General features: G+C 37.4%; 1 protein-coding gene across 1 annotated transcript in view; it reads right to left on the bottom strand.

Annotated features, from left to right (window-relative positions):
* Positions 1 to 260: 260 nt before the first annotated feature.
* Positions 261 to 13171, bottom strand: part of LOC149409965 (endothelin-converting enzyme homolog) — a 39681-nt gene continuing 26770 nt past the window's right edge. Inside the window, exons 4-13 of the mRNA XM_089649114.1 lie at positions 12561 to 12777; positions 11189 to 11261; positions 10133 to 10551; positions 9578 to 9741; positions 8704 to 8886; positions 6977 to 7138; positions 5962 to 6151; positions 4953 to 5083; positions 2819 to 2958; positions 261 to 437 (exon numbers count right to left, since the gene is read on the bottom strand). Of these exons, the coding sequence (XP_089505240.1) occupies positions 261 to 437; positions 2819 to 2958; positions 4953 to 5083; positions 5962 to 6151; positions 6977 to 7138; positions 8704 to 8886; positions 9578 to 9741; positions 10133 to 10551; positions 11189 to 11261; positions 12561 to 12777 (1856 nt within the window). The remainder of the gene's footprint in view (positions 438 to 2818; positions 2959 to 4952; positions 5084 to 5961; positions 6152 to 6976; positions 7139 to 8703; positions 8887 to 9577; positions 9742 to 10132; positions 10552 to 11188; positions 11262 to 12560; positions 12778 to 13171) is intronic.

Raw genomic sequence — 13171 nt, 5'->3', positions numbered from 1 at the left:
TTCCTTCCTTCTGATAAAATTGATTAAAAAACAAATATTAATGCCACACAGGGGGCCTTCAGAGAAATAATTTTCCTCAAGGCCTATGTCATCTTAGGGGTTGCTGTATGGAAGGTCTCTTTGAGGAAAGAAGGATTGAACCTGAACGAGAAGTTGTAGGAGGGAGGAAACAGAGGCCAGCAGCTGTTCAATCCAAAAATCTGTATTTTCCAAAACAGCTGCAGGTTTGAAATCCTGGTAGGGGTGTTAAATAGGGGTGTTCACCAAACACCGCACTTCTTGACTGGGTTCATGTTAGAACCCAGTGGACAGTTGAACTCTTGAGAGAACTCGGGCAAGTTGGAAAGCGGACCGATGACTCTGTATTTAGGTAAGGAGTGAAAATCCGTCTTCATCAGGATGGCCATTTTTTCCTTCGTCATGGAGAAACACCAGATCTGTGAAAGAATAGGTTAACTATATTAATAATTGAGGATAGCAAAATATTATCTGATTAAATTATTATTACCAATACGGCTTCCGAAAAGGTAGGAGTACTTCAGATGCAATAGTCGCTCTCACCAAATTCGTCTCTCATAATCTTGACATTGGTCGCAAACCACTTATTGTTGTTCTCGATCTAGCAAAAGCATTTAATACGGTCTCCCATCCATTCCTGCTTAAAAAGCTTCAACAGATCGGAATAACTGGAGTAGCCTATTCATGGTTTGAAAACTATCCCACGAACTGATGGCAACAAACTCTTATCCACTCTGATAAAATACATATGAGCAAAAAATTATTTAAGGGGTACGTCAAGGCAGTCTACTAGGCCCACTTTTATTTATTCTATACATAAACACACTGTGTATCATGGATATTGGAGGTATTGGATGGCAATCGTAATGAAGGATCATAAGAGCTTTGTTCCTGGTATCTCTATCAGAGTACACCTTGCTTTTAGTATCCCACAAGTAAGTTAAATCCTCATATATTGTAAAATAGCTGTCAAATCCGTCACGATCATCACGCTTGCCATTTTATTAGTTAAATATACGCTCTAAAACAACTACGCACAACGGCTCCCTAAGCAGACTGAGTAAAGTTGTTTCAATTACTTAACAATGCTTGGATGGTGGTTGGATGCTCTGGCGGTAAAACCGTTCAACTTGATAGCCATGCCTTCTTATCACATAGTCATAAGTTATGTAGCGTCCATTAGGCCGATTAGGTCAAACGCTCTAAAGATGGTCGACTAAAATGGTTGATTATTAAGTAGACGAATCAACCTCCACCAAAGTGATTATTAAGTAGATGCATCAACCTCCACCAAAGTGATTATTAAGTAAATGTATCAACCTCCACTAAAGTGATAATTAAGTAGAACGATCAACCTCCAAGTCAACGATCAACCTCTAGAGTGATTATTAAGTAGAACGATCAACCTCCACTAAAGTGATTATTAAGTAGATGTATTAACCTCCACTAAAGTGATTATTAAATAGATGCATCAACCTCCACTAAAGTGATTATTAAGTAGATGCATCAACCTCTACCAAAGTGAACTCACTTTTTTTGCATAAGAGCCTCTAAAAAGTGTCAAGTATCTCGTCTAATTTTATTAGGTACATTTTTTGGTTACATTTACTATCGTCCGGTACAATATATACAGATTAAAAACAAAGTAGATTTTAGAGACTTGTCTGGTTGTCGTCTGGATGCTGGGGTTATTTATTTAGATAGGCATTTGAGGACATTGGTTTCAGCATCCATTTGCCTCCGGAAAACTGGTGGAGTTGACAATCACAAAATTCAGAATCCGTTAGTCCTCATAATTGTGTTAATTATTAATTATTAATTAATAATTGTTATTAATTCATATCCCGTGTATTACTTACCAGTGAAAATACACGGGATATTTGATATTTTTGAAAACGACAATAATTAAAATCAAGCCTACGCAAGACAGAAGTGAAACTTCTAGTATTCCTCTCTCTCTATTTTCATTTCATCATCTCTATTTTCTCTCTTAGGTTAGTTTGAAAATTAGAGGTTAAATAATTCAACGACGAAGCATGGATTTGCTTTTTCTAATATTTTCTTATAGATGAATGACGTTCGATTAATGTATAGTTCCAAAAATTTTCAATTTATTCACAAGTATACAATATTACATAAATAACAATATTACAATTAAAAATTACAAAGAAATTACAATGACAATGATGTGTTCATCACCTCTATCTCGTCACTACTCATTTTTAACACTGAAATTCTGTACCAAACCGTATGAACCACAATCAATTACGTATTTCACTCGTATTACACTCACGACGCAGTATACTAACCAAGCAGCTGATGCTTGGCGTGGCGCAGTTCGCTGGTGTCTGAGAGAGAGGAAAGAAGAGAAGAGAGAGAACGTTTGTGAGCGGCTCCCCCACCTCAACAAGCGCATATGGTGAGAGAGGGACAGTGAACGGTGAGCGGTGGTGGGGGTACCCGCATTTTCGTGTCGATCCTGACTCGGTTTTACTCCGTCCCCGAAAATCCATTACGCGCCTAAAGAAGTTTCACTTCAATAATTTTCAGCAAAATACCTACCATATTATAGTTATGTACATACATTATCATTGGTATGAATAATTCATACAATCAATTCTAATTTTGAAAATGACACTTAAATTCAAAACAAGTCCGAGTTCCAGAGTGTATTAAACCAGCAGGTTCAGACACTACCGAAATTAGTATTTTTGATGATATGCAAATATTTTTGGCTAACTCCGCAGGACGTCACTTGATTTAATTCAGGGTTTGGTTAGGTTATGTGAGGTTATGTTACCTGTGCGAATGAAATAAAGAATAGCTGCCTGTGAGAGAAGTTGAGACCGGGCAAAGTGTCGTTCCTGGCTGCAGTGGTGGCGTATTTCAAGTATGCGTTAAAAGATGACTTCAGACCGCCATTGTCGGCTATGTTTTCAGCTGGAAAATCAATAAAAACAATCAAAAGTGGTTCGAAAAAACAAATGGTCTTATGAACGCTAGAGAGTTACTTATATATCACGCCATTTCTGCGGTTCCATGATAACTCAACACAATGATAATTTAACACATCTTTAAAAAGTGATAGTAAACTACCTACAATATAGGTTTCAAAAATAACTTTTAAAGCTGCTAAAATGTTAGGCTTCATCATAAGAGACACAAAACTTTTTAATAGCATCGATATCATTAAGCAACTCTACTTTGCCTATGTACAAAGTCATTTGGCGTTTGCATCAAATGTTTGACACGTGTCCCGGCAAGACAAGGGTCCTAAGTTCGTGTCCTAGATATGACCGTATCCTTTTCTGATTTTTCTGTTTCAGATTTTCGTTTAGAAATCGCTAATATTGTCTTCAATAATTAAAATATCTTTGTTACAAGTCATTTGTAAGATTTAATAATTATGCAACTACTCATACGAAGTGGTCGATCAATTCACCTACCTGGGCTCCAGCCTGACAGAGAACAATGAGGATCCAGCAGAAATCAGAAGAAGAATCACAGCAGCCAACAAAACATACTTCTCTTTGGTGCCAGTGTTTAAGTCACGTAGTGTCCACAGAAAAACCAAAATAACCATATATAAGACCATTGTAAGAACTGTATTGGCATATGGATGTGAGGCGCTGACACTGACAGTAAAGATGGCTGAAATGCTGGATACTTTTGAAAGAAAGGTGCTGAGAAGAATATGTGGACCGGTGAAAGAGGACGAACAGTGGCGTATCCGGCACAATAGAGAATTGTACGATATATATAAGGCCCCTAGCATCTCTGCACACATGAGACTCCTCAGGCTGAGATGGGCTGGTCATGTACAGAGAATGCCGGATACACGCGTCCCAAAAAGAATTCTGACTGGTCACCCAGGTGGAAAGAGAAAAGTGGGAAGACCCAGACTGAGGTGGGAAGATGAGGTAAGAGGGGATGCAGCACAGCTTCTCCAGGTGACAAACTGGAAGTCAGCCGCTGAGGACAGGAGGAGTTGGAGGCGACTGTTGCAGGAGGCCAAAGCTCGATATGGGCTGTAGCGCCATCGAAGAGAAGAGAATAATTATGCAGAGGCAGCTTCATACTTTAAAATTGATTCACTGAGTGTACGGAGGCATCATAAGGGTGCACTATCCTGCATAAAGTAGTTAACAATAATATTCAATGCCCAGAGTTGCTAAACAAGACTCCATTCAATGAACCTGCGCGTTCAACACGCTCTTGTGTCCTATTCAGGGTTGGTCAATGCAAAACGAACTCTAAGCAGAATTCTTGCCTGAACAGACTATACAATAATTACAATAGCGTATTATCCAAGGTTGATATTTTCAGTTGCGAACTTGAAAACAAGACAACGAACAAATACAAGAGGTCCATAAAAGAATATTTCTCTGATGGTTTGTGAAAAATGTTTATGTCTCTATTGTTTATATCTCTATTATGATTTGATTTATATCTACAACCCCTCTCCATGGCTATAAATGTATTGTTTTGTAAATTCATATTCCTTTCTTACAAATTTAATTTACTTATTCCATATTATGCTGTCTCGGTAGAGGTAAAGTCACAAGGAGGAAATCCATAATTGGTTTTTTATTTTGGCTATATAATACTTACGTATAAACTGATTAAATGTAAACTGTCGATTTCCTGAAAATTAATAAATAAATAAAATAAAATAAAGCCATTAAAAGCGATGAAAAAAACTAATCTATAAACCTAACCTATGTAACCAATTTCACCTAGTTTATGTTTCATCACTTTTCATTACTTTATATCACTTTTTAAAGGTGAATTGAATTGTGTTTGTTTGAATTGTCATTGTGTTGAGTTGTCCGGGTAAATCTTAGTACAGACGTAGAAACAGACGAGTAGCTGCGCACCATCTTTTGCTTGTGGTGTATTGTATTGTATGGCTGGCATTTCATATGATAACTTACAAGTTGTTCGTTTCCCATTCAATTGTAATCCTTTTTCGGAATAGTTGGAGTACTGATCTTGAATGCAGGTAGTCCTCAGGTCGAACTGGTGGATGCTCTCGTTCGTCCACCAGTTGTCCAAGTTGCCGAATCTGCAAATACCATTTAGTTTTATCATTTCGAATTAATAAAAATCACATCTTTAATAAATAAGTAAAGAACTTTAATATTCAGCACAATACTCTCGTGTTGTTATTGTCTGTGAGTCTGTGCTATTTTGTTACATCGGTCTAGTCTTCCAAGTACCTATCGGCAAGCTCTTTGCTTTGCCTTTTAAAGATAAACGAAAGAATAGTGAAGATCCAGGAAAGAGAAAGCCAGTAGGCACCTATACACAAAAATAATGTTTAATAATTTTTATGAAGTTTTATGGTATACTTTGTATCCTGATGAAGGAACCATTGGTTCTGAAACATGTTGATATGTATCATTAAAGATTATCGCACACAATATCACCTTGGCACGTCGGCACCAGATCAACATCGCCTCAGCTAGAGCTGTTTAGAATTCTTTGAATTAAACTCTTTACTGCAACGCACACTAATAATTGTGGTGTACTGTTAATTTACTCTAATTGGCAATACTCTGGGATGATCACCTCAGTTCCAGATAGTTACCAGATATCTGTTGCATTTCATCAGTGTGATAACAACTGTATTTTATGCTTTATTTATAAAAATCTTTTTTATTTATGTTATACTGTTGTTTTAAATTTATTTTATGATCTTTATCTAAAGGAGTTGATAAATAAATAAATATGATTTTTGTTTACAAAATCAAAGTATGAAATGGAACATGTTCCTGGTGTGTTGTCAGTTTTAAGACCCTCATTTCGTATTTACATATTTCCCTTTCAAACGATCTTCAGAAATCTTTTTATTTTTTTGCACGCTTACTAAGGAGCCTTGAGGCGTTCAAGCTAGTTATTGTTTGATGGAATTGTAAGAGGAATGTGATGTTTGGTCCTCACCGATCGTACTTCCTGCCCTGGTCATCGAAGGCGTGCGTCAGTTCGTGGCCCATGACCACGCCAATGGCTCCGTAGTTGACGCTCTTTGGGTTCTCGCTATCGTAGAAGGGGAACTGTAGGAAGCCGGCGGGAAAGACTATTTGGTTCTTGGGGGGATTGTAGTAAGCATTCACTGTGGCGGGAGTCGTGACTGAGGAAAATATTATTCAAAATTAACACAGGTCCAGGTACATATTTTTTAATGTGAATACCGCACTAGAGTCTGCTCGCAACCGTCCGAAGCCAGTGAGAATATGGCGTCCCCAATTGGAGTATGTTGTGAGGCTGAAACCATTTATTGGATAACAAACACCACTGTCATAGGTCACCCCAAGTATGTAGTTCGCTGCTTAGCAGGTGTGCCCAGAAATAACACAAAATGATAAAATAAAATTAACTTGCGCACGCCGGCATTTGAAGGCGTGACCTCTGGAATCGTATCCAAGATTTGCCAAGTAAAAACTATGTGGAAGAATCGCGCACTTTGAGAACTAAAAAAATAAGTTTTTTATTATCTTGTTTTAATTGACACGACTAAAGCTGATTGGTTCCAGACAACGCACTAAACCGAATTAGGGTTTAGTTTAGGTAACATTGTGAACATTGTCCAAAGAAGCGAAGTTAGCAGTTCACAATGGAGTGCTGGTACCTACCCTGATGTATGGAACTGGCAGAGAATGAGATGAGCGAAAAAAGGAGTGTAAGAAGAATATATGACGAAAATGCGAATGGTAGCAGAAGTTAAGGACGTCTGAGGAAGACATGGCACGATCAAGTGAATCAGACACTCGAGTCGGGCCATGTCAATAGTCAGATTAACAGAAGAAGATGTATGAATGTGAATGAGGCAAGGAGAGTGACCCGAGACCGAATCGTTTGGCGGTGCGTCCTCTCTGCCTACCTCTGCGGGAAACGGCGCGATGGTTAGTTAGTTTGGAAAGGTCCGTAATAAATTAACCGATAACATGTAACAAACCCCATTGTGTTTTGTTGACAGGCTCGTCCAGTTTTTCCAGATTCTTTTTCAGATTAAACATTCTGACCTCTATATTATTCTGGTAATATTCACTTGGCTTCACGTCTAGCTCATAGTACTGCCTGTCCAACTCCTGTGCATTCAGGATGTAGTCGGGGTAACCTGAAAACCAACCGAGATCAACCCAATTTAACATCTACGCCATCGCGGCACTTTTGAAACAGATCGACCATGCGATAGCCGGTAAGACGGAAATTGATTTTTTAAATTAGTTAATCAATGTACACAATAGACAGAGGGTTTAACAACAAAAAATGAAAAGAAATAACAAAGAATAAATACCAACCTTCATAAACATAATACATCACATGTGAAAAACAAGGAATAATAAAGTTTGAGTCAAATGAAGTTAAGTTGAAACAAGAGATTCAAGAATTTTCGTAAAGTTCTGGAGGCTATCGCAAAATTGTCTAATTTTTATATTTAATTAATGACTATTTAAAAATAAAATGTGGTTTATTAACAGTTCTCCTCGGCAGGTATTCCAGTTCCGAGGCGGACTATTAGTTGTTGTATGGGTGTTGGCTCATTTTCACGTATGTTGATTTCCCCAAAATAAAAAATGTTTGTTGACTGTAAGTTTTGTTGATGTTATTTCGTAATTTTCTCATCTCGATGTTTAGTTAGAGGCATTATATAGTTTTGTAGTATTAGGAAGTTATAGGTTATCTGGCCAAAAGATGTATTTAGCTTTGGGATGTTCGGTAGATTTGAGGTTTTCGTCCTTGTAGTGTAGGTGTGTTGGTCAGTAGGGAACTCATTTTTTACTTTAAATTTGAGTGGAGTTTTATAATATTGAAAACATTAAAGTTGGATGGAGTTCTTTCGAGATTATTTTTATTATTACTTTTTTTGTTTTAACGCGCTGCTTCATGTGAAGGTTTGAGGCAGGTCCCCATCCAATAATCCCATATTCTATATGTGATTGGCAAAGAGCATAGTAAATATGTCAGAAATTTTGCGACTACAGTGGAAGTCATATTGATAGTTGACACATTCGCAAGGGTAAGAGAAGGTTAAGTTGGTCCTTTGGAAAGGAATATGGAAAGTATCGTGGTTTCTTAGTGGACTGTGATTAATATTGATTTTAATTGTGGCTTCAAGGAAAGAAATTTGAAAAGAAATTTAATGTCATTATTGTCATCACGTTCATTTACTGTTTCTAATTTGAAATATTCTAGGAGTTTCTTATAGTAGGTAAGAAGTATGGACAATCCGATTCTACAGGATATAATGCTCGAGGTTTCTTTTGAGCTGATTCGATCCTTATTTTGTGAATCTGTGAATTATTTTGTGAATCTGAATTGATCTTGATGATAAACGAGAGAGGACGTTCCAGGGTCCTAGTTGCCGCATTCAGATATTGGAGCTTGACGATCAATGATGTGCTTAGCTATTGTGCATAGAAAAGTCTAAGGTGAGTTGACAAGGACATGTCCTCAGAATGCCAGAAGACATCCAAATAAAATACTGGCGTAATTTTCAGAGTGAAGTCGTCCAATTGAGAGCCCCAGACAAAGTTGGAAAGTAACCCCAGAGGTTATGCGAGGAGCATATATGCCTCATATCACGACATATAGTCGACAAACATCAGGAAAACCTTTATGGAACCAGCATCATTTCACAGACTCATGTCTTCCCACCACGAAAGAAACAGATCAGCATACCAATCATCTCGGAGACGGCTTCCTCTTTCAAAACCGCCTGGTCCCTGGTCTCCTTGTCTAACCAGCTGAGGGTTTGCAGGTTCTTCTTGAAGGCCTCGCGAACATTCTCAATCATCGCCTCAGCTTCCGACTTTGACTTTCCGCTGAATGACTCACGCACAAACATGGCACCCATCGCAAAACCTGGAAGAGAAATTAATGACATTAAAATAATATTTCAAAAATATTCAAATACTTAAAATATTGTATTTTTTTCATGTTCGCAGTCATCTTGAATTTGCTTTTCCCATATGGAATCCTCAATATAATATTTACAAATAGCGCATTGAAGCTGTACAAAGAAAAAGTCGTCCATCATTTAAATTTTAAGATACACATTAGTAACCATGACATAAACGGCTCGGTGGATTATTATGAAGATATAATACATCCCCATAAAATTATCAATAATCTATAAGGAAACAAGGTAATCTCAAATCGAGCGATATGAAGCACTAACATCTGAGATTAATTTTAGTGAACCAAGCTCTAGAACTAGAGATAAATCAATTTTTCATCTCTATAAATTCATATTGCGTATGTACGGGTGCACACAAATAATTCATGTTCATATTGCGTATGTACTGGCGCACAAAAATAATTTTTGTTAATATTTTAGAGCATAACTTGTAAAAATGTATTTCCATAATATTATTAAATTGACGCCTCTTCTGGCCTAGAGACCTAACATTCGTACCCCGACTCTGGGGGATAACACGATGGGCCTGTAGAGAAGCTTACAGAAGCTATGCAGGTAGAGGGACTAGACTGCTAATAACGCAAGCTATGCAGACCGTTACCGAAGTAGACATGTTGGCAATAAAACATGACCCACCGATGGCGTTATCTGTCTCTGTGATGCAATGGCGCCACCACTCTTCGCCGCCCTCGGAGCCAGTCACCGCCTCTTGGAACGCATTCCCCGCGTCCCTGAAGTCCTTGCTGAGGTAGGGAGATAACGACTTGACCGCCTGCCATATCAGATAGTTGTTCAGGGTACTAGAAGCACAGAAATAATTGTTTGAAATACTCGTGAGAGACCGATTCACAATGGAAATGTTACTTGAAATGGCTGAAACTCCAAAAACAGATATGCAATCTGTGATCAGGCGAGTCGTTTCTGTAAATATTTGATTTCAAAACATATTAAATTTATTCTAAGCCAGTTTTTAATCCTTCACTAAATGGAAGGTCATTTGAAGAATGTGGTCCCAGCCGGTGTAAGGCTCTTTCCAGATGTTCAACCAGCATCTTTGACGCCTCAGAATCGGCTAACCTGGAGGCTAACTCGGCTAGCCAGATAACGCAGATACCACGCAAGGATGCTAGTACCTGCCCATTCAGCGCCTCATACATCATAAGATAAGTGTGCGAATCAGTAATAACTCACTTGTTTCCCCTTTCTGTTGCAGCATACCTATTCACCAGAGTGTTTAACATTACCAAGTATGCTTTAGTTTTTACCACGACTATCTCTTTAGCGTCGATCTTCCTCGACACCTTTCTGAACACATCGTTGAAGTAATCCTGCCATTTAATGAAAGGACTCAACTCTTGCAACTCTTGCACGGACATGGCATGGTATGATTGGTTTGCATCGGATTTGTTCTCCGCACTGATTGTGGTGATCGCCAGATCGGTCTCGAAATCTATGACGTCGAGCATCTGTGTTCTGGCGTCAGTTTCGTTGGCTCCCAGAAGCACGGAGGTTTTTGTCATGAACTCGAGATATGCGTCGAATATTTTTTTGTTAGCCGTTTTGTTTAAATAGTTGTAGCGATATGGCACCTCAAAAGTTACGACATCGACCTGGAATTGTAAAGATAAATGTACAATTTTTTTTTAAATAATGAAAATATTATTATTTCAATCCACACAGGTATTATATGTGTTATATGAACAGAATTTAGTAAGACGGACTCAACATATTTGAAACTAGCAAATATCGCTGCTCGCACCTTCCCTTTTCCGCACGATACTCTCTAATGCTGCGGAAATGGGACAGTGCAACTATTAGGTTGTTACGTAAGGTCTAGCTATCTTTCTTGTTATTAATTCCAAAAATGTCACCCGAGCTGAGTAATTCTTGGTTAACGTATGCCATTTGGTCCTTTGAGCCGGATTTATAAGCAATTGTAAAAAAAATATTTACAGTCTACTCATAAAAAAACCACCACGACGTTCAAGTAACATTGGCGTACACCTACATATTTCAAAAACACGGTTGCCTTAGAATAAATTTGTTGCAAGTAGTAGTAGTTGTTGCTCAAGTATTTTCTTATCTTTCTTTTAATGTGGTAAGTCTTTATTATAGAGAAATTAAGTTTGAATTAATGGAAAGACCAGTAATTACAATGATAATAATTATACCATTTGGGATTCTCTCGAGGCATTCGTTATAAATGTTTGTTCTTAGAAAAGTACGTTGTAAAACTTTATTACTAACAGTAATGACGTTCTTCGATGAATTGTGCGCATCTTCTTCAACAGACCAGGTGAACAATGCCTTAATACCGTATCTGAAATAATAGGAAAATATGGAATTACAACGTAAAAGCATTTTTTAGAGAGAGTAGAACTGGAAGCGTTGGCACCTAACTTTTGACAGTCTTTATAGAAAATCTCAGATGTGGTGATTTAGATATGTGCTCAGGATGCCAGCAAAATAAATTATAGTACAGAAGTCTAGTGGAAATTCTGAAGGGAAGATTCCACTAATGTCCAGTTGCAGAGGCTGTGCGAGAAAACTGAACCTTCAATAAAACGCGAGTGCTGGAGGATTGTTAGATAGCCGACATCCAGAATATCGTACAATGGATATACATATAATACTAAAAGTATATATTTATAAGACGAAAAGTAAAATAACACTACTTTTTACATTTAATATGATCATTATGCGTATTTTTTTGTGATTCTTAATATTGTATATCTATTCTCTTCTTTAACACAGGGGTGAGGATTGTAAGAAACCTTTTCCACTTAGATTTTAGTGGCGGGGAGGAGGGGGTGAGGGAATCCTCCATATATTATTGTAACTTCATTTTACAAAGTACAGATTTTATTTTATTTTTATATCACGCCTGACAAGAATTCTTCGAACAAGAAAATTGATAATGTGTGACCAAGCGTCAAGTTAACAATGAGTCTACTACTAGAAATTTATAACTGCTCTCAGATCGAATTTTAAATTGCGTACAAAACACAAGTCTTGTTTAAACTTAAGGCTAATTTGTAAATAATCGTTACACGTGGAACAAGCAAATGGTTTTTCTCGGAATTTTGCAGCATGTGGTGTGAAACTAGAATTTAAACTCCACTCGGAACACGCGAACGGTTTCCTTCATTCGTAACTGGAATTTAAAAACATAATTCGGAAGACAAAAATGTTTTTTACTTAGATTGAAGTCGAGTCCCTAGCTGATTAAAATTACACCCAGCACATGAAAATGGTTTCCGACGATATTTGATGCACACAGTTTATAGCTGCTCTTGAAGAATGAAGATGACTCCACAACTGGAATTTTATCGTTAAATTCTGCACACAAAACTGGTTTTAACTTAAGAGTTTCTCCTTGAGCGAGTTTCCAACTTTAATTAAAACTATAGGTACACAGAACTCGAATGTGGTTTCCTCAAATTTTTACAGCTAATTTATTTTATTTAGCCTATTTCAGCCCTCTGACCCAAATGTGTTGACTATATAATAACATGGAATGTACTGAAGTAGACCAAATGAAACATTCTTCTTTCCGTTCCTAAATATCCTCTTTCCAACATGCACTATCCAAGAGCTGTCGAAACAGTAACTGTCTTACGTGTTCTGTAGTATTCGGAGTGTCCTCATCAGGTTGATTTTGTCTGGTAGGAATCCACTGGCGGAGATATTCCAGCCCCCGAGATTCCGTATGAGCTCCTGCAGCGGGGCGGCTCCGAGGGTTTCCATGCTTTTATTTACGTCAAGACACGCGTCGTAGTAAATACGCGCTTTCTGTTCCGCTTTAGATGTTACCTGGTCTTCAAGGTCAACTTTTCCTGTAAATTATTTATTTATTTGTAAGAAACAAATAGCTTTTTACTACAATTTATACAGAGAAGGTTAAACAAGCTTATTTAAAGGTTAAGCAAAAAAGTTTTATTTGATAATCGGGTCCTTAGAACCACAAGGTTATATCTGCCATTGGAAAGAAACTGAGATATTGAGGTTCAAAGTTCGAATCCAGAATAAAATACTAATAATTTAAATTTATGAAAAAGTGAATATGCAGATCGTATTGTAATTGAATTAACTTTATGTTTATAAACAATCTACACAAAAAACCAGTTGGCATTTAGCCAAAATACCTGGCAAAGGAAAGACAGTTAAAACCTTTTGCTTTAAAAAAATCACTCATTTCATTTTAATTTTTATTTGCATAATGTCAGATTT

This window comes from Hesperophylax consimilis, chromosome 29 (genome assembly GCF_061612785.1).
Source record: "Hesperophylax consimilis isolate HC1 chromosome 29, BYU_Hcon_1.0, whole genome shotgun sequence".
Classification (NCBI taxonomy): domain Eukaryota; kingdom Metazoa; phylum Arthropoda; class Insecta; order Trichoptera; family Limnephilidae; genus Hesperophylax; species Hesperophylax consimilis.
Note: the sequence above shows the minus strand (reverse complement) of the source record. Positions and strands in the feature narration are given on the sequence as shown.